General features: G+C 40.5%; 2 protein-coding genes across 4 annotated transcripts in view; one reads left to right on the plus strand and one right to left on the minus strand.

Annotated features, from left to right (window-relative positions):
• The window catches only part of LOC102297356 (C-terminal binding protein 1), a 27,238-nt gene extending 6,420 nt beyond the window's left edge, over positions 1-20,818 (plus strand). Inside the window, exons 1-11 of one of the 2 annotated variants that reach the window (XM_005919447.3) lie at positions 30-441; positions 8,812-8,966; positions 10,566-10,710; positions 11,787-11,890; positions 12,265-12,367; positions 12,870-12,994; positions 14,355-14,444; positions 14,971-15,101; positions 16,414-16,541; positions 16,704-16,818; positions 18,198-20,818. In XM_005919447.3, the coding sequence (XP_005919509.1) occupies positions 402-441; positions 8,812-8,966; positions 10,566-10,710; positions 11,787-11,890; positions 12,265-12,367; positions 12,870-12,994; positions 14,355-14,444; positions 14,971-15,101; positions 16,414-16,541; positions 16,704-16,818; positions 18,198-18,393 (1,332 nt within the window). In that variant the 5' untranslated portion in view covers positions 30-401 and the 3' untranslated portion in view covers positions 18,394-20,818. Of the gene's footprint in view, positions 1-29; positions 442-8,811; positions 8,967-10,565; positions 10,711-11,786; positions 11,891-12,264; positions 12,368-12,869; positions 12,995-14,354; positions 14,445-14,970; positions 15,102-16,413; positions 16,542-16,703; positions 16,819-18,197 lie in introns of those variants that run through there. The other variant, XM_005919448.3, reaches the window with a different exon arrangement.
• maea (macrophage erythroblast attacher, E3 ubiquitin ligase) overlaps positions 1-25,740 on the minus strand; it is a 96,878-nt gene that overhangs the window by 24,695 nt on the left and 46,443 nt on the right. The gene's annotated exons all lie outside the window — the stretch shown is intronic.

Genomic DNA, 25,740 nt, shown 5'->3' on the forward strand with positions numbered 1-25,740 from the left:
CCCCCCCGCCATCTCTTTTGCACTCTCCCGCTCTCATAAACGCAGCAGCTCTTGCAAACTGTGTGTGCTTCTTTTTTTGGTGACAGAGAGCTGGAAAGACAGAGAGATTTTCTGTATTAGAAAGTGAGAAAGGAAGGGCAGGGAGGTACCTAAAGACAGCGGGGAGGGAGGGGTAAGAGATAGAGAGAGCAGGCGAGCGAAGGGGACGGAAGGGAGGGGAGAGAGAGAGAGCGAAAAGAGGGGGAGCACATGTGTATGCTTGTCACTAAGGGGCTGGGAGAAGGACTAAGGGAAGCGAGGTAGCTGGCCACAGCCGCCATATGCTGACTGGATTCCTGTTCATGTCTGCTGTGTGAAGACTGTAGGTTTCTGTTGTGTGCTGGCCGGCTGGGGAACACACCATGGGAAGCTCACATCTCCTCAACAAAGGCATGCCTTTAGGTAAACAACCAGCACTCTGCTTTTATGTGGGAACTGCATATCACTGTGTGTGTGTGTATGAGTGTGTGTGTGCCAATATTTGTGAACTCAGTGTAGATTATTCTGCCTCCTTCTCCCCTCCCCCTTCTCTCTCTTCCTCTCCCTTTTTCCGTCTCCTCCTCCTCCTCCTCTTCTTAATTCACTCACACTGTTATCTTTTGTTTTTCCTTAATCGCTCAGCCGCTCTCATCACACAAGAATGGTTCGTCTTTTCTCTAAAGATCTGTGTGTGTGTGTGTTTGTGCGTGAGTGAGTGTATGTGCACGAAGAGGCAAATCTCTGCTATTGAAAGCTGCTTGAACACCTCTGTTTGCGGTGACAGAAATAGATCTCCCTCTCCTTCGAGGGCTAGCAAGGACATGACACATATTTGCCTTTCATTGTGCTTCTTTTAATGGAAAGTGGTTGCCTTCACTGAAGTGTGCGCACAATTTACGTGCAAGCACACTTACACACTCACAGACATAAAAGGGAACTAAAGTGACACACATATTCAAGTATAAACATGCATGCCCCCAGCCGGATTCACAGGTAATAGATGCACCTTATGATAGGGGCTGCAAAAGACTGTTCTAGAAAATGGGATCAAGGTAGGGCTGCTAGGAATAAGAAAGGGGTGGGAGGGGAGGAGGAAGAGGGGGCTCGGGTGTCGAGCAGGAGGATGAGGGTGTGAAGATAAACGATCGTTCCCGTGTTATCGAGTTATTATATCAGCTAAATCTGCATTTGTGAATCCAGTTCTTCTTCAAAGAAAGCAGACATTATTTGATGTCATCAAGAGGCTGCAGGCTCTTTTTCCTGATGACATCAAAGATTAAAGTTGCAGCTATTATCTTACTACCCCCCCACCCTTTTTTATTGCCCCTCGCTTTGGGCAGATATCTTCTCCACATCCACGCCGGCAGCTTGAGAATCCAAGGTCACAGGACTAAATGACTGTGGCTCAGCAAGGTTTGTCCTTTTCAAGACGCTCATGCACAAATCTCCACCAGTCAATAATCGTGACACTGATTGGGTCGTGGGGTCTGTTTCAGTGCACGGTGACAAGCACTGAACCTTTAAAGGGTGCTGTAAAATCAGCTTGCAGTTTCAGGTGATTGATTGATTCATCTTTCTGAAGGCAGGGGAGCCTTTGATCTCTGTGTTGTATCGTGTCCAAGCTGATTATGAAGGATAGATGAGTGACACCCCTCTGAAACCCTGTTAAACCAGATCTGCTGGTAAAACACAAAAAATCGAATGTTGGTAAACGCATCCTATGAGGCCTTTACACTGTAAACACGACTGTTATAGTTCCAGGCAGTTTCCCACTGAGAGACGCCTAATGTCAAAGGCAGAAATCGAGGGAAACCGCTCATGTGGTGGCATGTTGTTAGTTTAGAGAAATCCAGAGTAATCTGAAACGGCTATTAGATTACAAGTCACTACACATCTATGTTGGAATGTGAAATAAGGGCTCCAGTACCATTTCACACACTTATGAAAACAAATACAGATTTTTTTATACTGCACTACTGCCATATAAAAGGCAGGAATCTCCTCAGGTGTAATTTACAGCACTTAGAAATCTATAAAGTGCTCAGCAAAGAGACTGTAGCACTAAGAGCCATTAAGATGCTTGGTCTATTATGTCAAATGCTTACAGAAAAATGACTGAACTAAAATGGGAATCAATAGTGAAAGATGTGCCAGTCAGAACTAATACATCTCACTCTTTTATTCAGTCAAGGTTAGCCTTATGTAATACTTGCTAGCTGCATTTGACAAGTTCGTTTTTTATTGAGAAGGGCTGTTCAAAGGGGGGAATGTGACTGAGACAAAGTGGCAAGATCAAAAGACGAGTACAGAAAAAACAAAACACAACAAAAAAACCAACAGACCTACAATTTACCACCCCAAAACAACAGTTAGCAGGTAGGCTATAATTCAGCTATGGTAGGTAATTAGCAGCTTTGCATTATGATGAGTCCGTGCATACTCGTTATTAATTTATATGTCAACACTGTCAAGTGAGTCTGATTGGGGGTAAAACCTGCAGATTAAATAACTTTTAAGATGATACCTGTAAAATGGCTTTAGCAGCCTCTTTAAAACGACCAAACAGCACTTTAAGCAGTTATTTTAGCTCAGCTCAAATAAACGGTGCAATGTGTGAAACGAAACCCTTTTTTCCTTTTGCTGGGAATACCCTTGAAACCGCTCAAACGCCCCCCTGCGGGTCCCCGCACTTCAACAAACCCGTAATCTAAATGCAGTAAATGCTTCATAGCCTTAATAATCCATTACGGGGAGGCGTTTACACCAGAGTGTCCAAACTGACCCAATCCAATTGAAACTTCAAAGTGACTGTGATTTAAAAAAAATGTATATTAACAATTAATCCAATGTAACAGGCCAGCAGCCATACAATAATCCAGTTACAGCCTTATAAATGTATTTTTCCTCTAGTGCAAATACTGTTTAAGCCAGTACTTATAAACAGTTTATGAATTCCTGCAAACAAACATTGGGTACTTGTGACATTCGTGGCAATCTGGAAATTGAACCCTAAGTCATGTCAAATTGAAAATGATTGACTTCACAATTGTAAAATAAATATTTTCCAGCAGAAATAGCTTACAATAATAAATTATTTTTAACAATTACAATTTATTGATCTATTAAGCTAGTCTCTGGAATATTTAAAGTATAGGGCTATGCTTTTAAATCATAACCTCTGCCTTTTCCTCATACTTCTCCTGAATTCATAGCACAACTGGAACTATAGCCTGCCTCATCAAACTTTGAACTGGTTGCCATTGCTGAGTTGCTGTCAAATGTTATTGCTGGTTTGCTGCTGGTGTCTTTCATTATGAGAACAAAGACCTGACAAACCTGAACTGCTTTGCTGACACCATACCTGCAAATGAGAGCCCTGCATGGTGATCGTTTCTATGCGTAAGCACCTGTGTGTGTCATCTGTATATTAGTCCAAAAGCACTGACTGACGAGGCAAGAGTGTAATACCTGTGTTACTGTGTAGGTGTGTGAGTCCATGAAAGAAGGAGGACCAGTGGTGATGGATATGTCTGTCTTCTTATTTTTCCTTCCTGGGAGTTGAAGTGGGGGTAGGGAGAGAAAGACGAAAGACAGAAACATCAAGCCACCCCTGAACACTTTGTTCCTGGATATTCACCCGCTTTTTAGCAATATAAATACAACTATTATACAAAGCACGCCTTTATGAATTGCTAGGGAGTTGTGCAGAGCGGGAGAAAAAAAGAAAAACGGCAAGGGAGATGAAGAAAGCCTGGGGAAGTGAGACTGAAATGAGAGATGGAGACCAAAAAACGAGGCAACATCAGATGAAGAGATGTTGAGACGAACACTGAAGGGGTGAGAAGGAGGATACGGGGGCTCTTGTGGTTGCTGCACGCCACAAGAGCCAGTAGCATTATAAATCAGCCATGCTGTGGCTCGATGATTGGTTTCTACGGCTGCAGGCGACTTGAGCGATCACAGGTGCCGACAGCGATGTCGTCCCCGCTTTTCTTCCTTTCCTTTTTCTCGCTCGCACAGTGAAAAATAAAAACACTTGATCTGCTGGAGCTGAATGTAGTCAGACGAGGAAAAGGAATGTGAAGATTTGTTTTTAAATATTGAAATGAAGAAAACGGGAACTATTCTTCTAACTATTCTTAGCTTATAGCTTAATAAATAAACTGTAACAATAGGTATGACCTTTTTTCAGCTGACTAATAGTTCAACACAGAGGAAGGCCTACAGATGCTTCGGAGCGGTTTACCCTTGTTACTAGAGTGCATGTTCTTGTGGGAAAAATCAGGTCCGCTGCAGCTTGTTTTGGCAGATCATTCTGCATCGAGGCTGGCCGACGTCCCGTTGACCTGTACGTTTAAAACGCATGAAATTAGCTGATCCTTTTAATTGTCTTTGTTGACTGACAGTGTGAAAACACGGTCTCCCTCCTCGGGGACAAAAATCCAGCTGTTCCTAAGAGCTGGTCAATGACAGCTGGATGCAGGCAGGCCGCAGGGCTTTCCCATTGGCTCTCGTGCTGCAGTCCCAGCAGTCACTGGCAGATGCTTTTTCAATTTCTAAATGTCAATCAAATGGCATTACCATCATTTTGCTACTTTGGGATGGAGCCTATTTTCATATCTATGATGTCATTTGATCTTGCCCCCCCCTCCCCAGGCTCAACTGTTACTGTACAGATGGTTATTGTATTATAGTGAACAATGAACAAAACTTTCTTTGTTTTCGCTTTTCCCAAGTTGCAAATCACTACCACTGCTTTGCTGCGTTTACTCAAAATGTCTACTGTTCATGCTTGTGCATCTGAGTTAAAGAGTACTTGTTCAGAAATGCTGGATGGAAAAGCACGAGCAGAGCTGAAGCTCTGGCTGTCAAGAGGCCTGTTTGCACCGTGAATGCCCCCAGCAGTCACCAAGCCCCGGGGCTACGGGAGAGGTAAAGAAAGACAGAGTGAGAGATTACTGGAGTATTTAATATAATGAGAGAGGGAAAGGAGAGGGATAAGCGTTTACAGTTAGGGAACTGGAAGTCTGGCCAATTATTTAATATAATGAAGGATTTAATGAGTGTTTAAAGTGACGGGAGAGCGAGAAAAATACCAGTAATAAAAAAAGACCAAGAAATAATGACCATTTGAGTTGGAGGATTAATATTTACAGGGCACTGCTGTGGTTTGTGAGTGTGGGGGAAGAGACAGAGACAGTGAATAAAGCAGTGTTTTATTGCCTAGTACTACTCAGCAGGCTGAAGTGCTGGTACTCCCAAGGTCATTCATGGGGCTGGAATGAGAGCTATTTCCTCCCTCAGTCTGACCAAGTGTGTGCTGGAGAAATGTCTGGAATCTCTGTAACCCCCCCCAATAAAAATAATACCAGAATGACAAGATTTCATGAAAATCCTGTCTGCTCAGTTACTACTACTTTTTCCATGTCAGTGCCAAAAACTGAGCAGCGCGGTGCCGTAATTCTTCTCGCTGCCGCTGTATTCCATTTTCTAAGCTGTGCACCATAGATTTTATATTGATGTGTAAGTGCAATGGCCTCCAGGCAAATCCTATTAGGGATAGCTGATGTTTTAGCAGGCCACATAAGGCACCATGTGCAAGATTTGAGTTTCACCTCACTGGACTGCTTCATCAGATCAAGTTTCATGCTGTAATCTGACAATGCAGATTTAAGAGACAATGCAGAAGTCGAGTGACGGGTCGCGCGATGTTGGGAGCTATTCTTTGTCTCCGTGCTTTTCTTCTTTATCAGTGGAAGTATGAAGGAAATGCCCATATTAAACCAGGAGAACGTGCTGTGGGCAAAACTGAGGTGGAAACCAAGTTTTAGCTCACGTACAAGTAGCTGAGCTTCTGTTGTGGCTGCACGACAGCTTCATACCACATGAAACCAAAACTGAAACGTGTTTGAACACAACTGTTGGTGTTAAATTCCCGACAGCGAAGCGTCTCTATGTATTTTGTCATGCGCTTATAGCGTGCTAGTTTAAAAATAACCACGCGACTATGCTGCTTTAAACAAAGGGAAAGTTAACGGTAGACGGATCAAACGAGACACAAACTGAACGCAGACCCCTTGTATCGGTTTTCTTAATATAGACTGTGAAAGCTTATTTTGTGTCACAGCAGAACTCTAATGGCTGCAGCCTAATGAGACGTACGAGCTGAAATGCAATGTAACGCTGCATACATTACTTCCTCATGCATGCACACCAGTGAAAACTGCTGCAAGTATGTGGGGGAGAAAGTCACAGAGTTTCAACCTTAATGACCTATTTACTTCCCACGATGGGCCTTTCACATGAGAAAAAAATCATCATCCATCATCATACATACTTTTATAAATAGAAGTTGATTGGATGTTTTCCCCCAGTCTGCCCCTTTTCTCTTAATTATACAGTTACACTTATTTACTCCTAGTGGTTACAAATACAACACAGTCCTCATCTTGTAGTGAAGCAAATGGAAAAAAAAGATCAAAGCAGCAACCAGTTCCTGGCCAAATGTAATTAATGTTAAATGCAAATTTCCAGTGTTAACAGAAAGGCAACAAAGATTAAATAATCAAAGCATCAGTGCTAAAGGTCAGGCTCAGACATCACTCCAAACCAAAGAGCAGAGGTGTCTCTCTGAACTGTTTTGCAGCAACATAAAACAGTCACACAGGAAGAAATCAATCCACTGCAGGAAAGGCTGGGACACCGACTTCTCCAACAACAGGATGCAACCTCAAAAAACATGTTGCATTACTCAAAAGGTTTAATAAATTGGAAAGTCCCTTTATGTTTCAGTCATTCTGAAAGTTGCATTCATTCTGCTTCTTCCCCCCCGCCCCATGTTTCTGTCTTCAACAATCTGAAAAGCATGAACTCACTGTTTGAAGTAGAGAAACGCAGCCTTTAAGTACAAGAAAACAGGTAAACAGCAGCAAAACCCAAAATGACAATGAGCTTCAACTGGGCTCTCGGTGAAGCTGTAGCTGCCAGGAGAAGAGTGTTATTTTTTCAGATTTCTCAAACTAATTCATAAGTTAGGAGCTGCCAAACTTCTGTCCACAAGTACGGTTCTCAGGGATTCTTGGCATGCAAAGTATTGCGTAGACCCTAGAATCTTGATTTCGTTTAATTTAAATGACTGGTTTAATAACTTGGCTTCTTTTGCACGATGTTGGTAATGCAAATGGAAAACACGCTAAAACTCGGGGAAGGTCAATTGTGTATCCTTTGAGTTTTGAGTGGAATATTTTGAGTGAACTGACAGAGGAGGCTGCTTATTCGAGATGTCAGACTGCACATCTCAGATGGGGGGAAAAGTCAGCGATGAATGATGGGTTTGTCAGCATCAGCAAAAACAGGCATAACTCTGCACTTATTTCATCTGCAGTGTTTCAGAGGGCTGTCAAAACTTTACATGTCAAAAAATCCCAATTACACACACACACAGCCAGGACTTTCTTCAGAATCTGCATCTCTATGTCCCTCAGATGTCTTCTGTCTCAGGCTGTAAGGCCCTCGGTCATCTGGAATAATTATTCCATCGGTTATGCGGAAAGAGAAAGGGAGGGAAACGATGCAGGAAAATGCAGCAGGAAGGAATATTCAAGGAAAACTAATAAATCCACCTCCTATCAACCCCTGTTCTTGTTATAACTTCAACAAAGGCCCACTAGTGGGGTCATTTGGCATATCTTCATTGTTAAATACCATTTTTCCTCCTGTACAGCCCAGCAGCACTCTCAGGGTAATGGTTTAATCTTTAGATATGATTTAATAAAACACCCTGTGGCAGGGGTGCAGGAGGAGTTCGCTGTAATTCGGTTATTGACAGATTTCAGTCGGATTTCAGAGACTCGCGTGGCAAACCGCTCTATCCCTTGCGAACTGTTGCACTTCCTTACACACCTGCACGTTTACCCCTTTCAGCGATGTTTCGATGTTTTTCTATTTGCATTTTTCTTGTATATTTATAAAGAGACACTTGGTTTCATCCAAAATATGCTGCACAATAAACAACTGAGATATAATCTAGTGCTTCAGGCTGCATGCCTAGTTATTTTCGTATCAACACCGCCCCATTTTTTCCAAGTAAGCAGCTCCCAAGATGCACTCTGAGTCCATGGGGATGAGCATTTACATTCAGTATATAAAGACTTGTGAACAGGCTGGAATAAAAAGTATTCTTCATTATCACAGGCTGTTGTTTTTCCTCATTATTAATAACACTAAATTCATATAGCAAGATTTGCCTTATCAACGCTATTTTCTACTAGAATAGCTACGACACCCACCTCATCCATCTTCTAAATTACCGCCTGTTTCATAAAGTCAGCAAATTTAATCATAAGTCAGCAGTAATTAAGCAAAAACAGTGAAATATTTCAAAGTTATGAGGAGAAAAACAGCTGTGAAACATGACCTCACACAAGAGGAATTAGCTCCGCAACAGGCAGACAGCTGCTCCGAGAAACAGCTTTTTCCCCTCCACGCCTATTGTCACTGTTGGCATGGCAACCACCACCTCAGAACAGAAACATTATGGGATGCAGATACAGCAGCGGCCTCGTGTGTGCCTGGGACCTCATCCTTATTTTCACTTTAAAATTTCCTACACAAAAGTAAACGCTGGAAGTTTGAATGAAGTACAGAACAAGTATCCACATTCCTTTTGTAGGAGATTTACACTGGTGGTGTTTCAGCACCACAGCCTACTTTTCCACCCATGTCTTCCCTGTCTTCTTTTCTTCTTTTGTTCTGCCGATCTGACTCTTTGTCCCTCATTTCTTGCGTTTTTAGGCATCAGGCCCCCCATTATGAACGGGCCCATGCATCCGCGCCCCCTGGTGGCGCTGCTGGACGGGCGAGACTGCACTGTGGAGATGCCCATCCTAAAAGACGTAGCAACCGTAGCGTTCTGTGACGCTCAGTCCACACAGGAGATCCACGAGAAGGTAACATGCTTGAAGTAACATGTACACATAAAGTGCAATAATAATTCTATAATTCTATCTGGATGTTTTTGTGTTTCAGCTAAACAGAAAAAAAAACAGGCAAAGTAAAGCGTTTGCTTTTACAAATTTTGCATATATGGATTAAACAGAAAGATAACCAAGTAGCTGACATGAAACTTGTCACCATGGGCTAAAGGAATAATGAAAGCAACGTCAACCAATTCAGAAACCAGTGATTTAAAACTCTCTTTTCATGCTTTCCTGACTTAATGATGCTGCCATATCTAATAGGCTTAGAATGCTTAAACAGATATGAATCGGTAAAGGAAGGGCACCAAAAAGAAGATTTAATTTAAAGCTTTAAAATATAATACTGCCTAGCCCAAAAAAGTCACCATCTGGATTTAGCTAAGAAACAGGTAACAATGCACACACAATGTCAGAAGAACTCAAGGGATTACGACTAAACAGCTACACAGTCTTTGAAAAGTGAGGGTAATCGGAAAAAAAGGCTTCTTTTTGTCCCGAAGGATAAAGATTGTAGCGATGGAAAAAGTTCACGAGACTTGAGAAGCCCAGATTTACCCTGTTTCAGGGTGATGGGAATGAAGAGATGTGGATGAAGTGATTTACCCATCATGCCCAGTGCTTACCATCCAAGTCTGTTGGGGCAGTGTTATGTCTGGGCTTCCTTCAGTTGGTCAGGTCTACATTCAGAAATGCTATGTGCTCAAAAAAAAATCAACTGAATATACCGAATGACGAGGTTTTTCCATCGGGATGACAAAGGCAGGATTCGCCAGACTCAGACTGAGAAGAGTGATTCAGGAAGCATGAGACATTATTTTCACACTGGCCACCACAGAGCAGAGACTCTAGCCTCAATGAGAAACGTTTAACCTAAGAGAAGAGTCTAAAGTTAAATAGATGATGTTAAAACAAAAGGGATGCACAAAAATCAAGTACGAACTTGAATGTGGGTCAGATTCTGCAACAGTCACTACGATTGTAAATGGGTTTGTATGTCTGGCAGGGTTCTGTCTTGTACTGGGTGTCTGCCAGGCGCACCCTCTCTGTGAGCGCGCTCAGTAGGCCACAGTGTGGGAGAAACAGATGGCACTCCCTCCCTCGCAATCCTTCTCTTGCTCTCTGTCTCTGGTTCTCTAATAAGCAGCCACCTCATTGTGTAATTAAAAGGGCTTCTTTACTGTAATTGAACCGCATGTCATTTTCATCCCCTCGCACATATGAACCAGGGGGCTGGCAACATTACAGAAAGATCACACCAATTAAAAGGTGTCGGCTCTGTAATGTATTCAATTCTATATGATAATCTTATTATCTGCTTCTGAGCCATTACGGTTATTGTCAGACAATAAGCTAGAAATGATTAAAAGTCACTGAGAATTCAGTCTGAATCGTATTAATTCTAATATTAGACAGTTCAGATAGATGCAGACACCTTATCTTAATTTATCTTAATCTTACTTCAAAAGGCAAAATATCAATGAAATGTAATTCTTAGGAAAAAAAGTTAATAATAATAATAATATCTTGTATGTTAACTTGCTCTATATGTTGTGTTGTGTGTGTTTCCAGGTCCTAAATGAAGCTGTAGGAGCGCTGATGTACCACACCATCACTCTAATGAGAGAAGACCTGGAGAAGTTTAAAGCGCTGCGTATCATCGTCCGAATCGGCAGCGGTTATGACAACATTGATATTAAATCTGCTGGAGAACTTGGTAGGAACATGCACACACACGTGCACATATTTGCATAATAGCAAAATAGTTCTTCCCAGCTGTTTCAGTGCTCTGTCTTAAAGACACAGGCAGAACTGGCACAGATTTGAATTTTCCTGTTAGTAATCTAACAAGAAAGAAGCGTCTCTGACAATTTGGTCTACTGTATTGTTGCAACAGCAAAGTTCGACTTTGTTGTTGCCAAACCTGTTTTACTTGTTCAGCTTCTTATTATATTTTATGTTTTAAAATATTTAAGATGAGCATTGGCGTATGAATTTATTATTCAATAAAAAACGATCCAGTCTTTGGTATGACCCACTGTCCTTCCTATGTGAGGGGGGGAGTGGCCTCATTTAGTAAAGAGATGCTTTTTCCAAAATTAAGCACAAATTTCATCACACTTACGCTGTTCCTTACTTTCTATTGTAAATTTACTCTTGCAACTATGGATGTTAACTTTTGATGTGTCCAAAATTTAAAATAAAAAAGACAAAGCATTTAAAGAAGTTTTTTTGCATGCTTTGGGAACAGATCTTGCTATAAACACAGAAGTAACACCCACCTTGTGTTTAAACCTTTTGTTTTTGCGGAACAGCCAATCACAAGAATCCTGGCTTAAAGAGTGTGAGAAGTGAGCCAGATCTGTAAAGACATTTTCGAAATTAGAATAATAGAGGCCCTTTAAATACATTTTTTAAAGTAATTTAATATATGAAACACGAAAAAGTCGACTGTAAGCTGTGTAAATGCATGACCTAAACATTAAGTCAAATTTTAAACTTCCTAGCTACCAGTTCCTGTTGCCATGTTTGCAAAAAATCTGTAATAGAAAAAAGGAGAACTTTTTTAAAACCCAGTTTGCTCCTGCAACAGCTTCCCTTATCTTCTTCTACCGAGAGCCTCTTCCATTTTAAAGTGTCGAGTAGTTTTGTATTTTGCACAGGAAAAAAAAAAACTGCTGACACCTTCAGCTCGTACTTCCCCACAAAAATAGCTTTCACCAAACTTCATTTCTCTCTCAAAATGGTTTTTAAAAGCTATTACCAATCCTTATCTGCTTTCTGGTCCAACAGGCATAGCTGTTTGTAATATGCCAGCCGCCTCCGTGGAGGAAACGGCAGACTCCACGCTGTGTCACATCCTCACCTTGTACCGACGCACCACCTGGCTGCATCAGGTTTGTAGCTCCGTGTGGCTGATAAAAGAGTCTCAAATTAAATGGATTTAAGCGACTTATTTTAAATGTCTTGGTTAGTGGTGTGCATTCGGTTATCACAATTTTAGTTTCGACAGTTACTAATCAGAAAAATTGAAACGTTCATTCATTTTCTTTAGAATGTGGCTGTATTTGAAAGACGTTGATGTAAGATGTAGAAGGTACAGTAAAATGATTTGTTCCTCAAATCATTATTTAGACTTATCACCTGAAACGACTTAGACTTTGGTCATTGAGTCCAGATATTATGATGTATGGCTGGATCATGTTCAACTGTAACGTTTGTGTGCTCTGCCTTGTATATGCGTGTAATAACTAATTGGTATTCGTGCCAGGCTCTGCGGGAGGGGACCCGTGTTCAGAGTGTGGAACAGATCCGTGAGGTGGCATCGGGAGCAGCGAGGATCAGAGGAGAGACCCTGGGACTCATCGGGCTCGGTGAGTAACAACAAAGACGAACGTATGTGAAGCAGAGCTCAGCATACACACCGAGGTCAGCATGCTGAGGTGCTCACAGTGATCATACTAACACGCAGGTCCAATGTTTGGTCAGCTGGTCAGAATGTGCTGTCTGTTTGTTTTTACATTTCCAGTGATCGAACATTTGTTCTGTCGTTTCTAGTTTTGTCCTTAGCTCAGCTAAATTGGCTTCGCATAGGGGTTACTGCCAATAAAATATAAGCGGATTAACCAGAAGCAATGCAAATCTCTTCCATGTACCTTCTAAAGGGTTTTTCCAGTAATAATGAGCAAACGTGGGTAGCAGTCAGAGAATCGCAGTATGTAATTTGTGTTAGCAAAAGACAAAAAGCGGAATATTAGATGCACGTGGATATAGTCTAGATATATAGGTTTTATATGTTTGCAGTTTTTCTAATGCCCCTGCATGAGTATTGATGTTAATGTAATTCCACGCCCGCGGGTATTCCTGTGTTTCTAGGTCGAGTGGGCCAGGCTGTAGCCCTGCGAGCCAAGGCCTTTGGCTTCAGTGTGATTTTCTATGACCCTTATTTGGCTGACGGTGTAGAAAGATCCCTGGGATTACAAAGGGTCACCACACTACAGGTAAAACACACACTTGTTAAACAATTTTATATTTTAAACATCAGCCTCTTTTCACTTTTGTCAGCTCTTCTGTATAATAGAAAAAAACCCCAAAACATCTTTTAACAGTTTATTTACCATGGAGTCATTATTTTCAAACGGTAACTCCATCACTGTTTATGCTGTGGAAGCACAAACAGGGTACTCCTGTCTGAACGCAGATAGAAAAAATAAGCTCCGCCTAGATTTTACCACGTGCACGTCACCTTACTCCTCAACCATTTGAGAGAAAATCGAAATGGTTAATGAAAGATTAGAATGATTATTCTGATTGATTATTATCTGATTGATATTGAATGATTATTTTTTACAAATTTTGGAGCCAAAGTTACAATAAAAGTCCATTAGTCCTGTGTGAATCTTGATCAACAGAAAGTTAAACTCATAGGCAGCCTTTTCATACCTCTGCATCCTTGACATCTACAGGCATCGGTCGTATACACTATGTGACACTGAGACCATAAAAGAAGTGAAAGCTAATTAAATTCCACAGCTAATTTGATTTTGAGTGGATTTAAGGGCTACGTTTAATGAAAAATTGCAATGGCTTGTGAGTTACTACTGAGAATCAGATTTTAAGGGGGACGTGCTATGCTCATTTCCATCTGCATATTTGCATGTTTTCACTGATTTTCACAAGAAAGAATCCTTATTTATACATATACACTAATACTAATATATACATATATTTACTTATACTTACCTATACTTATACTGGGCTTTGGTGTATCTCCTCAGTTCATGCTTTGTGTGATATAGGCAGTTTTTCCTTTAACTTTATTCTGACTGCCTGCCCCTAACTAACATGTGAGCACGACCCCTGAGCCCAGCTCTGACCGTATAAAGGCTATTGTTGACAACATAGAGACCCAACAGTGCCAAAAATTGGTAGAAAGCCAGTGTTTAGATCAATGTGAAGCTATAGCTGTCACAGTATGCACATGACAGAACATGAGGAGAAGCAGAGCAAAATGCTTTGCACAAATATCAGCAAAGCACCTGTCACACAACAACGCTCACCTGCGTGTGTGCCAAAAACAATTTCCACTCAGCTCGTATTTAACCAATAAGAGCTCATCACTAGCACAGCATTTAAATGGATTCAGACTAAATCCTCTTTTTACAGGGAAACAAATCCTTTGTCTCCAATTCTCTTTGCTGACGAGAATGCTTTCTCCACAATCCGCCGTGACAAATAGGCATTTATTGCAATGGTGCTGTGACCACTGTGTGTGGAAAAGTAACAGTAACTGTCGTCTGGACCTGGTTCAACATTTCTGTTGGGATTGGGATTAAGTGGCTCCTTTTTTCTCTTCCTCAGGATCTGCTCTTCCACTCTGATTGTGTGTCTCTGCACTGCAGCCTCAACGAACACAACCACCACCTGATCAATGACTTCACCATCAAACAGGTAAAGATCGGCATTCGCACTCATCGCCCAACACACGCGACACTGAGCAGGTACACTGAAGCATAAATGATTTCTTTGGCCTCACATCAACTACTGAGTCCCATAGCCATAAATATTAAAGAGCCTACACCCAGGGAAGCCCACCATTTTACAGATTAATGAGGTTCTGTACCACGTCTGAAGGACTATCAGATATTGGCTTTTCTCCTTAAAGGATTTTAGCTTTAAACACTTCTACCCTAACTGGGAGAGGATAAGTGAAAAGACAATTGCTCAGTGTAGGCCCATAAAATATTACTGGAAATTCTGCACTGTGAGCAGAAAATGTGATTTCTTTTTTATTAGCTTTACTGAAAGGGATTTGTTTCATATTTAATATCACAGTCTTTATGTACAGGGGCACCGATCTTAAAATGTAAATGTGGTGTTAAGCTCAACTGAACATATATCACTGACTGTGTGTGTGTGTGTGTGTGTGTGTGTGTGTGTGTGTGTGTGTGTGTGTGTGTGTGTGTGTGTGTTAAAGATGCGTCAGGGGGCGTTTCTGGTGAACACAGCAAGGGGGGGTCTGGTGGATGAGAAGGCTCTGGCTCAGGCCTTGAAGGAGGGAAGGATACGTGGAGCTGCCCTGGATGTTCATGAGTCAGAGCCTTTCAGGTAACCTCCTGTTTTAACTGCTAGCTATATTTGACTTCATCGTTAATGAATTCACGAATTATTCCATCAGTGCTACTGGCCACTTTATTAGGTATGTAGTCAACTGCTGGTTAATGCAAATATCTAATCGGCTAATCGTATGGCAGCAACTCAGTCAAGGCAACCATCAGAATGTTAAAGATAAGATAACCTTTATTAGTCCCACACGTGGGAAATTTGTTTTGTCACAGCAGGAAGTGGACAGTGCAAAAGTTATGAGGCAAAAATTAGAATGATGATTTAACTGATTTTGAACATGGCATGGTTTTGGTGCCCGTATTTCAGAAACCGCTGATCCGCTGGGATTTCACACAACCATCTGTAAGGCTGACAGAAAATAGAAAAAGAGAAAAAAAATCTATTAAGTGGTAGCTTTCTGCGAGAAAATGCCTGGTTGATACCAGAGGTCAGAGGTCAATGGCCAGACTGCTTTGAGCTGATAGGATGATAACAGTAATCTCAACTAACAACTCAGCGCAACCAATGTACGCAGAAGAACGCCTCTGAATGCACAACCCATTGAAACTTGAATCAGATGGCCTACAGTAGCAGAAGAAGAACAGGACACTGAGGCTAAAACTCACAACGGTTCACCAAAATTGGATAATAGAAGATAATAGAAGGTCTGATGAGTCTCAATTTCTGCTGCAGTCTTTAGATGGTAGGGTCAGGCTCTGAAAGCATGGATCCGCCCTACCCTGTATTGGAGTGGGGAATATTTTCTTGGCACACTTTAGGCCCTTGCTGTCAAGTGAGCATCATTTGAAAGCCATTACCTAGCTGAGCATTGTTGCCTACCCTCTCTATCCTATCGTGACCACAGTGTACCCATCTTCTGATGACTGCTTCCAGCAGCACAACACACCATGTCACAAAACTCAAATAATGTCAAACTGTTTTTTTTTTAACATAGCGATCAGTTCAAGTCCTCAAATAACCTCCATAGTCAGCAGATGTTCATCCAATATTACTCCTTAGAGATGTGATAGAACGGGAGATCTGCATCATGGACTGGCAGCTGATAAATCTGCACGATGGTTTCATATCTTATGGACCAAAATCATTGTTGAATATTTGCAGCATCTTACTTCACTTCCATGAAGAATTAGGGGCAGTTTACAGGAATGTTTACTAATTTTATAATATCATGGTATTCAATGACATTTGTGCCACAGCATAGGTCATCAATAAACACAAAACAAAAGCCTTTTGTGGTGCACAAAATCATTTTTGCTGCAGCTCAGAGTGATTGTACTGCTTGTGTATTTGTCAGTTTCAGTCAGGGTCCGCTCAAAGATGCCCCCAATCTGATTTGCACACCACACGCTGCCTGGTACAGCGAACAGGCATCACTGGAAATGCGAGAGGAAGCAGCCAGGGAGATCCGAAGGGCTGTGACAGGTAGTGCACACACACGGTCACAGAAACACAAACTTTAGCAGACAGCATGATTTCTGATGAAAAAAGCCCAAAAAGTGGTATTTTAAGGAATTCTTGCTTCCTGTCGAGGAATTTTAAGGGCCTTCTTTCCTTTTCTTCTATCCTATTTTTCTTTTCTTTAAGGTCGCATCCCAGACAGTCTAAAGAACTGCGTCAATAAAGAGTTCCTCACCCAGAACAACCACTGGGCAGGTGTTGACCCAGCTACCGTCCACCCTGAGCTCAATGGGGCATACAGGTATCAACCAGCAATTACTTGACTGGGTTTTTAGTTGTTCCTTCTTTTGGCATTATTTCTACATATTTTCCAACTATATGGAAACCTTAACCCTTAAGCTTTCAGGGTAAAAGAGCTACAATCATCAGTTGATGTTTGTTTTGGTCTTTCACATGTACTCGAGCTTTAAAGGAGCATGTTGCTGCCCTGTTGACTTCCAGTCTGTTAGTACTCGCAGATGTGATGACAGCTCTGACTACACACGATAAGAGAGGTCGCACGGCAGTCTATAATTATACTGATGGGTAGACAGCGTCGCTGCCTGCCATGAGGAATTCAGCCAGGCAATGTCAGCACAACAAAACACTGGCTGCTGGGGTATTGAAAAGTGCTTGCAGGGTGTATCACATCCTGAAATAGCAACACAGTTCAGCTTACCAAACACTGCACTACATCTACTATGCAAAGCACTGTTTGGTGATGTGAAGAAGGTAATGAATATCCCACTTATAATTATTAGTTTATATTCAAATTAGATTTCTGCAAACCACAAAAAATGGAGGCCAAATTTCTGTACGTACAGCAAATCTAAATATTCCACAGCGACACATAATAATCAAACATGCTGTCGTAATCGGAAGTAGTGTCAAGTGTCCATGGGGTTTTTAAGCGGTCTTTAATGTTTAACATGTGGACATGGTTATGTCTAGGGCTGTGCGATATGACCAAAATCTCATGTCCCGATATAAGAATTCTATCGTCCGATAACGATATAAATCACAAAAATGCAACGTTTTCTGTAAATTCTGTGAATCTCGGGCAGCTCGACTTGCAGGAGGTTTTTCCAGCTGCGCGTCGTGTAGCTGGAGTCGAGTGTTTTAACCGATACATGAAACGATACATTTTTAGACATAAGTTGCCGTAAACAGTTTATTTTGCGACACCACGAAACAAACGATAGCGTAAAATGAAACGATAGACGTTTTTATATCGTCATCCGATATATATCGTTATATCGAACAGCCCTAGTTATGTCACTCTTTTATCATTTCTGCGATTCCTGTTTTTATCCATTCTAAGATGTTTAGTGTTTAGCTTTGTTTTTGTTGAGTGCTTGAAATGAACAACGCCCTTGGTGGGGGTGTCCTCTTGGAGCTGGACCTTAGATTTACTGACCCACCCTGTAATCATGTGAGTCATCGAAGGTCATATGACCCAAGGTGTGGGTTATTACTGTCAAGTAAGGTGTGAATCCTTTCTAAGACACTACCCTGTGAGTTATTAAGGTTGCATAAGTGAATTTACAAAATGCCTTTAATCATATTAGTTTAACTGCATTTAAGATGACTCAGTTCTTATTCTCTCAGATTTTATTCTCTCCCCATGTCTGTTACCACCAGGTATCCCCCAGGAGTAGTGAACTTGCCATCTGGCGGCCTCCCTCCCCCTGTTGAAGGCATTGTACAGAGCGCCGTGCCAATCGCGCACACCCTTCCGCCCGCCGTCACACACCCTCCTCACGCCCCGTCTCCCGGACAGAACACAGTGAAGCCACCAGAGGGCGACAGAGAGCAGCATCCAAATGACCAGCTGTAGCCCCTCCACAAACACAAAACACACACGTTCCCGTGTTGTCTAGTGACTGGTGGTGGTTGGCACAGCAACCGGTGTCATTGCGATAAGTTCTCTAGTGACAATTGTTATCAGGTTTGGTGTCAGATTGACCGGTTGACGTCCCAATTACAATCAATTCAAGAACTCTCTGGCAACTGGTTTCCAACAGCCGGTTCACACTCCAAAGAGGAAGACAAGGAAGGTGGTGATGAATTAAAGAGCAAGGCAGCTGTCTGCTGCCCCGACCAGAAGTTGGTCTTCCGATCGCTGGATGATCTTCAGATTCTGTGCCAGAAGTAAATAAAAAAAACAACAACATAACAATAACTATCTGTTGATTTGGGAAAAAAACTAGGATCAAATTCCTCTGTCTTAGACTGTAGTGTGTCCAAAGTTAGAGGGGCGGGGTTTATGTCTTTCTCTCTTTTCTGTGTCTTTTCCTTAGTTTGATGTACAAGAAAAGTTAGTAGGTTATAAAATGAATGTAACCTGTCTGTGTACAGTTTTAGACTTAAAGCAAGAAGATACTGATATTTGTATTCGAGTCTTAACAAAAGCAAAGGTGATCTCTCTATGTAGCTGAACCAGTTGGAGAATACAATATCCGTTTTTTTTATTTTAATGTCCCCAAATTAGCAAGCCCCCCCAAAAAGAGGCAGCTTTTTGCACACCATCTCAGGAGAGTAAGTTTCCGCAGTTGGTATATTAGTTATTTTTTGTTTCTTTTTGTTCTTTTTTTTAGTTTTGTTTTATAAATTCTTTTTTCATGCCACTTAGTGCTTTTGTTTTTCTACCTGCTTGCCTTTTCGTGTCCCGCTACATTAGAAAAAGAACTTTAACAAGAGCTAAAGTTGAACTGATGTTTGCTTTTGTTAGTTATGTTTAAGGGGCATGTGACTTTGCTCTTGGGACTTGTCTAAATGCTTGACCGAAATCAAGAGGGTTGTGGGAGGAAAGGCTGCAAGAAAGCGGTAAAATGGTATGCCAAGGCTGGGAACTTATCTCCTTGTCTCTATTAATATATATGTCGACAAAATGATGCACTGAGAGCTTGTAGCAGACCGCACTTTGAGAAACAAGGATGTTTATCTTGTCCTGTCTAATGATACAACAGTACCCCTATCACACACAGTAAATGTGCAGGTCATGGAGCATGAACAGTTTGATGAATCACTGAGTCATGGTTCATCATGCTGCAAAGTCAGTATATTACTGAAGTTGCCCTTGCAGATATAGATCTCTCCAATCAGCCCGAAGAGTTGCAAAACACTCAACTTTCCATTTAAAGTTTTAAACTCACTCCCAGATGTCACATCTAGTTAAGCAAAGTTAACGTTTACTGACAGATGAGAAACAGTCATGTGAAATCTTCCTACTGTTTAGGACATTTTAAAATTCAAAGCAAAGTCAGTAAATAAAAATAAAAATCTCATTTATCCAGACTACTATCCCTTTAACATTTCAAGATGGGTCCTTCCTTGAGTATACCGTTTAGCCACTCTCTGTGGCCTCCGTGTCTATGTGTACATATGGTGTTCTGCCTGCCTGTGTCAATGTGAGTTGGTTGTATCTGTGTCTAAAAAAGCAGCACTGGGAGGAGGGGTGGTGGCTTGTGCTCTCCACAAACATCAATACAAAGACTGCCATTAACAAAATACTTAATACGAACTATAAACACCTGAAATTGAAACTGATTCCAAACTTAGCCTAGCAATCTCTCAGAAATTAAATCTCTTACAGGTTACATTCCCACATAACAAGAAGAGTACAGTGTCATGCAAGCGTAAAACTCTGCCAAACCCTTTTCTCGCGTGCTGATGTTAACCAGCCATCTGAGTGAAGGTGCTTTCTGATCCCCTCCTACCAGCAGCTGAGTAGTAAAAAAACAGTTTACTGTTGCCTACCTGGTCTTCTTCATGGTTAGGTAGTAAGCGTAGCAATCAGGGATGGAAATTTTGCCAGCGATATCTGAAAGGGGCGCCTCATACTGAAGGTACTGCCAGGCTAGAGCCCCAAAATCCTCAACATCATGCTGAACTGTTTTGAACTTGAATCTTAAACAAGATGCCATTCTTTTTCTGTGGACGAAAGTCTTCTGCTTGTTTCTTTCTAAAACAAACTGCGAGCATTCCTTTATTAAAATGATGGGCGCCACATCAGATTAGCTTTTTAAGTGTCGAGGTGCTCCTTGAATTTCCATCCCTGGTAGTAACACACAGTCCACTGTTGCCTACCTTGGTCCCCTTTATGGTAAAGTAGTAGGCGTAGCAATATACAGTATACATAATCTATATTCTACAGTAAATATCATTATTTTTGGTCAAAACTGACAACCTGACAAAGATACGTTTGTGACTGTATGCATTTGTATGAATTATTTTAAAAGAAATAAACTGTGGAAAGGTGATGGTTGCTTCCTTAATGCCAATGTGTTTGGTTTTAAGGGGAAGTTATGAGTATGTACAAGAGTATGAGAGAATTTCTGATTTAAAGTAAGCATGAATTTTGGTAAATTTACCAAGAAAAAAAACTATTACTGAATGTTTATGGAACACACACCACAATTTGATGTTTGAAGCTCATTCTTTAAATTATTAAGTTCAAACAAAGAATTGAGTGGTCAATACAACACGATAAGTAACTGTTTTAATAGTTTAATAATCGTAAGGTAGGGTAGTTAGTCCAGCAATGGGCAGCATAGTGGCTAAATTTGTTAAGTTTCAAATCTCTACACCACGAGGTGACCAGCTCTCCTAGTCAAAGTTCTCAACTGGGATTTCCAACTTGTAAAATTGAAGCTGTCCAACCAACCACAGAATATAGGATGGTGGCAGTGAATGCAAATGTAAATGCCACTGTAAAGCATAAGCAATCTGTACTGACAAGTGCAATTGCGAGTTTCTAAATACAATACATGGAGAGGAAGGACTGAGCTTTATCCCCCCAAAAAACAAGCACCACAGTGTAATGCTAGACATGCACGAATGGCTAAAGAGCAAAACAATCCCTATTTTTTCTTCCTTTTCCGACTTTACTCCTTCAACACGCTCAACTGGGTAGTGAAGTGACTCCCAACTCTAAAATCAGGCTTCCAAGGTAAATAGGACACAGCATTAAAAACCAGGTTTGTATCAAACATCTATATATTAAATGCTCAAGCCATTTAAAGACTTGAGTGAATACAAATCTATAGCTTAATAGAAGCAACTGCAGATAGGTGACAATCAAACAATTTTTGAAATTCCAGCAGCAGCATTTTGAAGTAACTGTAATTGTCTGAAGGTCTTTTTAAGGATGCAAATAAAAAAACATTGCAATAGTCAACCGAGAATAAGAATTAAAGGGATAAACAAGCTTAGTTATTATTACATAGTATTATCCAGAACAGGAAAGCACAAAAAAGTCTTCCTTTATGCTCTTCTACTAAACATGACAAGTACTTAAAACTGCTGTCACATTTACTACTACACTGCTCAAAGGTGGCACATTAGATAGGTTTCTCTTTTTATAATTAAGCACAAAACACTCTGATCTTTTTACTTAATCAATATGATTCATTTGGAGTTATTCAACCTTGAATATATATCCTACTTTATTCCACTAGATGTCACCAGCACAACTGCAACAGCCACTGTGACATCCAAGCCAGATGTAACATCTGAATCTGCTCTGCTACCTGCATGTGTTAAATGTATTCACACCAAATTTATGTTCATCTTTGTGTCTTATTCCAGACTTATACCACGCACCTGTGTCACATTATATGTGTGGGTGTCAATATTTCTTGCTGGACTGCTCAGCCGACCACAGCAGTTATTGGCTGCTCAAGCAAAAAGCCTGGTGCGGAATATTAGGTAATAGCGTGCAATCATTAGAGAATTGTTTATGAATTATATTTTACACAGATAGAAGAACAGGGCATCAAAATTATTACTTAAAACTCTCAAAATCAATAAAATGTCATCCATATCACTGGACTTTTGAGTAAGCAAACAGGAAGTCAGATGTCTTTGCAAATCTTGTACAAGCTACGGATCCTCAATAAATAATGAATTTCATTTCAATTCAAAAAGAATAGAAATCTATCAGCTATGAGGCAGATAGACGTAAAGGTAGGTCCGTATACTTTTCTGAACACTGGCATAATTTTTGTAATCTCACCTCTGTACACCAACACAGTGCAGTCCAAATCAGACACTCGGTATGTGAGTGATGTGCAAACTTCATAAACGCACAGCATTGGCTATACGTGAGTTCCAGCCAAATTTATAATAGTCTATTTAGAGGCTTAAATTAATTGGACAAATTAACATAATGTGAAATATAATGACTACTTTTAGTACCTGCGATCAATGATCAGCTGAAGTTTAGAAATCAAGGACATCACCAGCTCTGCTGGGCGTTTACTGCAGCCACGTTCAGTTGCTGCTTTTTTGTGGGTCTCTCCTTCTGTTTTGCATTTAGTAGCTGAAAAGCATGCTCTACTCTGCAGAGGTAGGTGACTGCCTTTGCCGTTGTAGAATGTCCTTTTTCTTCGCCTTCAGAAACTCTTGGGTAGCTTTTGCAGTATGTATTGAAAACACAGATGGGATACAGAAAGGTGAAAATTTAAACTTTAACATTTAATAATAAACAGAACTTGAAAGTTCAAAAACACAAACAATGTCCACTTTCACAGAGTCTGTGTTTATCTTAAATAATGCACCAGGATAGCTGCAAAATAGAGCCCTGGTGACAGTTTATGTTGGGTGCTGAACAACAGGACTTCGACAGAGTTTAATACTAGCTAATATTAAATGTATATGATTAGAAAAAAACTTTAAAGACATCTTAAAGATATTTAAAAAAAGAATAATCTGCCATTAGGTAAATATTTTAGCTTTGTCATGATCAGCTATTGTGGAGCAGCTGTTAAGTTTTAAGAGGATGACTTTTAAGTAAACCTAGCACACCAGCACACTCTCTTGTGTAGGGAGGACACAAATGCACAAATCCCATACATTAATAAGAAATATAAAGGATAATAATTAAGGGTAAAAAACAAAGAAAGCTTAAAGTAAAAGCTTAAAGAAAGCAGATAGTAAATACAGATACAGTAGATATTGAGACACCTTTTTTGGGCTTGACGCTGAAATGAAAACACGAAGAAGTTACTAATGGGAACTTAAATTTGTTTTGGTTACTGATATGTGATAACTGTTAGTACAGAAAATGAGCTTGTGCAGCTGTTTGGTTTGGAGCTAGGTTTGACTGCTTTGATAAGATGTGTAACTAGTAATACGAAGCAGGAGTATGCCTCAGTGACTTTCATTTTGTCAAATTAGTTCTCTAAGGAAATCATTTTGGGAACTCCACTTTACTCTAGATTGTTACTTTAGATAAATAAAGCCCCCAAATGGAAGAAGCAAATGGACGAAACCACAGGAAGAATAAGAGAGGAGGTTTCCCTCTCCAAGGCAGACAGATATGCATCAGAGTGATGATGTTACACAGAAAGGAAAAATACAATACAGATGGTCAAGTTATAACATTTTTTTTTCAACTTTTATTGCCAAAAATAACAAGGCAGTTCACATCAACAACATGACCTGAGACCAAATCTGCAGCATATAATGGTGAGGGTTATTCAAAAACTTAATTTAAAAGAAAAAACATATATACATATATACATACATACATACATACCAATACCTAAGCACAGGTATTCTATTTGCAATAATGGTTGTAAGAATTTTTAAATCAACACAAAGCAGGCTGATAGAGCGATAAGACATGCATAAAGTCGGGTCCTTGCTTTCTTTATGGATGACACTAATAATAGCTTCAGACCATGACTGGGGGGGATCACCTTTAAATAATGCATAATTATGAACTTTGCATAACAATGGTGTTAGCTCTTTTTCAAAAAATTGTAATACTCCCCAGGCAGGCCATCCACTCCGGGGGACTTGTTGTTTTTCAGTTTTCCAATACGTTTTTTTTTATTTCTTCAATGGTGATTGGATTTGTTATTAGTTCAGCCTCTTCCTGAGACAGTTTACTAAGATTAATCGGGTTAAGAAATTGTTCAATCTTTTCAATCTTATTTGGGACATTTTCTTCTTTATACAATTCCTGATAATACAAAGAAAATGCTTTCGCAACTTCCGTAGGTTGGCATACAATTTTTTCGGAGTTTGGACATTTAATTTTATGAACAACCCTACTTGATTGCTCCTTACGCAGCTGAAATGCCAGCAGTCGGCTTGCCCGATTGCCGTATTGGTAGTACTTTTGATTAACAAAGCGTAGTTGTCCCTCCGCCTTATATGTTAGTAAATCATCCAACTTTTGCCTCTGCTCTTTCAATGAGTTCAAAGTCCCAGTGTCTTTAGTTACCTGATAGACTTTTTCTAATTTCTTAGTTTTGCTTTCTAGTTCTGTTTGTTCTGCTAGTCTCTCCTTTTTCAGTCTTGATGAAACTGCTATAATATTACCTCTCAAATAACTTTTGGCACTCTCCCACAAGATTGAAGGAGACACCTCAATATTATCATTGAATTGAATATATTCAGTCAGACTCCTTTGAAGTTCTTGTCGGGTTGTTTCATTATTCAAGATAGATACATTGGCTCTCCAAGATTTAAAATGATTGTTTGGATTCATTCTTAATGTCAGACAAACCGGGGCGTGATCAGAGATAGTGATTGCTTCTATGCTACACTGTCTAGTCCTATAAAGGTCCGTCCTAGGCATTAAAAACATGTCTATCCTTGAATGGCTGCGATGTACATGTGAATAAAAAGTAAAAAAAATGTCTTGGGGGTGGAACTGGCACCACACATCCACTAGGCCCAATTCCTTAATTAAACTCCCAGAGAGCAGCCATTTGGCTTTTCTACCTATAAAACCCGGAGAGCAGCCAAATGGCTGGTAGGCTTTTAGCTAAGCTTTAGCTTCAGCCAAGTGGAAGCTAAATTGGCTAGTCATTCATATGTATATTAGGTTGTTACCTGGGAATTCTGGAGGGAGGGGAGTGGGGGTGTGTGATTGAGGGCGTGGGGGAGCTGCTAAAAGCTGTGCACTTCCTTTTGTGTTTCATCTTGATGCATTCTCAATCATCCAGGGAAATAAATCTCCAAAAGTCACCAACTTGGAGTGTTTCAGTTTGCCATCTTAGGGAGAAATCAACACACATGGGTGTATGTCCTTTGTTGCTGAGATTTATTGATAAAAACAGTACAAAAAACCAACCATTTGTACACATATTTACAAATAATAATAAAAAGTGAGTGAGTACATTTCAACATTTTGTTTTGTTGTAAAGGGTGACAGGGCTTGGCTTCCTTT

This window comes from Haplochromis burtoni, unplaced genomic scaffold (genome assembly GCF_018398535.1).
Source record: "Haplochromis burtoni strain Fernald_Lab_line unplaced genomic scaffold, NCSU_Asbu1 Contig_33, whole genome shotgun sequence".
Classification (NCBI taxonomy): domain Eukaryota; kingdom Metazoa; phylum Chordata; class Actinopteri; order Cichliformes; family Cichlidae; genus Haplochromis; species Haplochromis burtoni.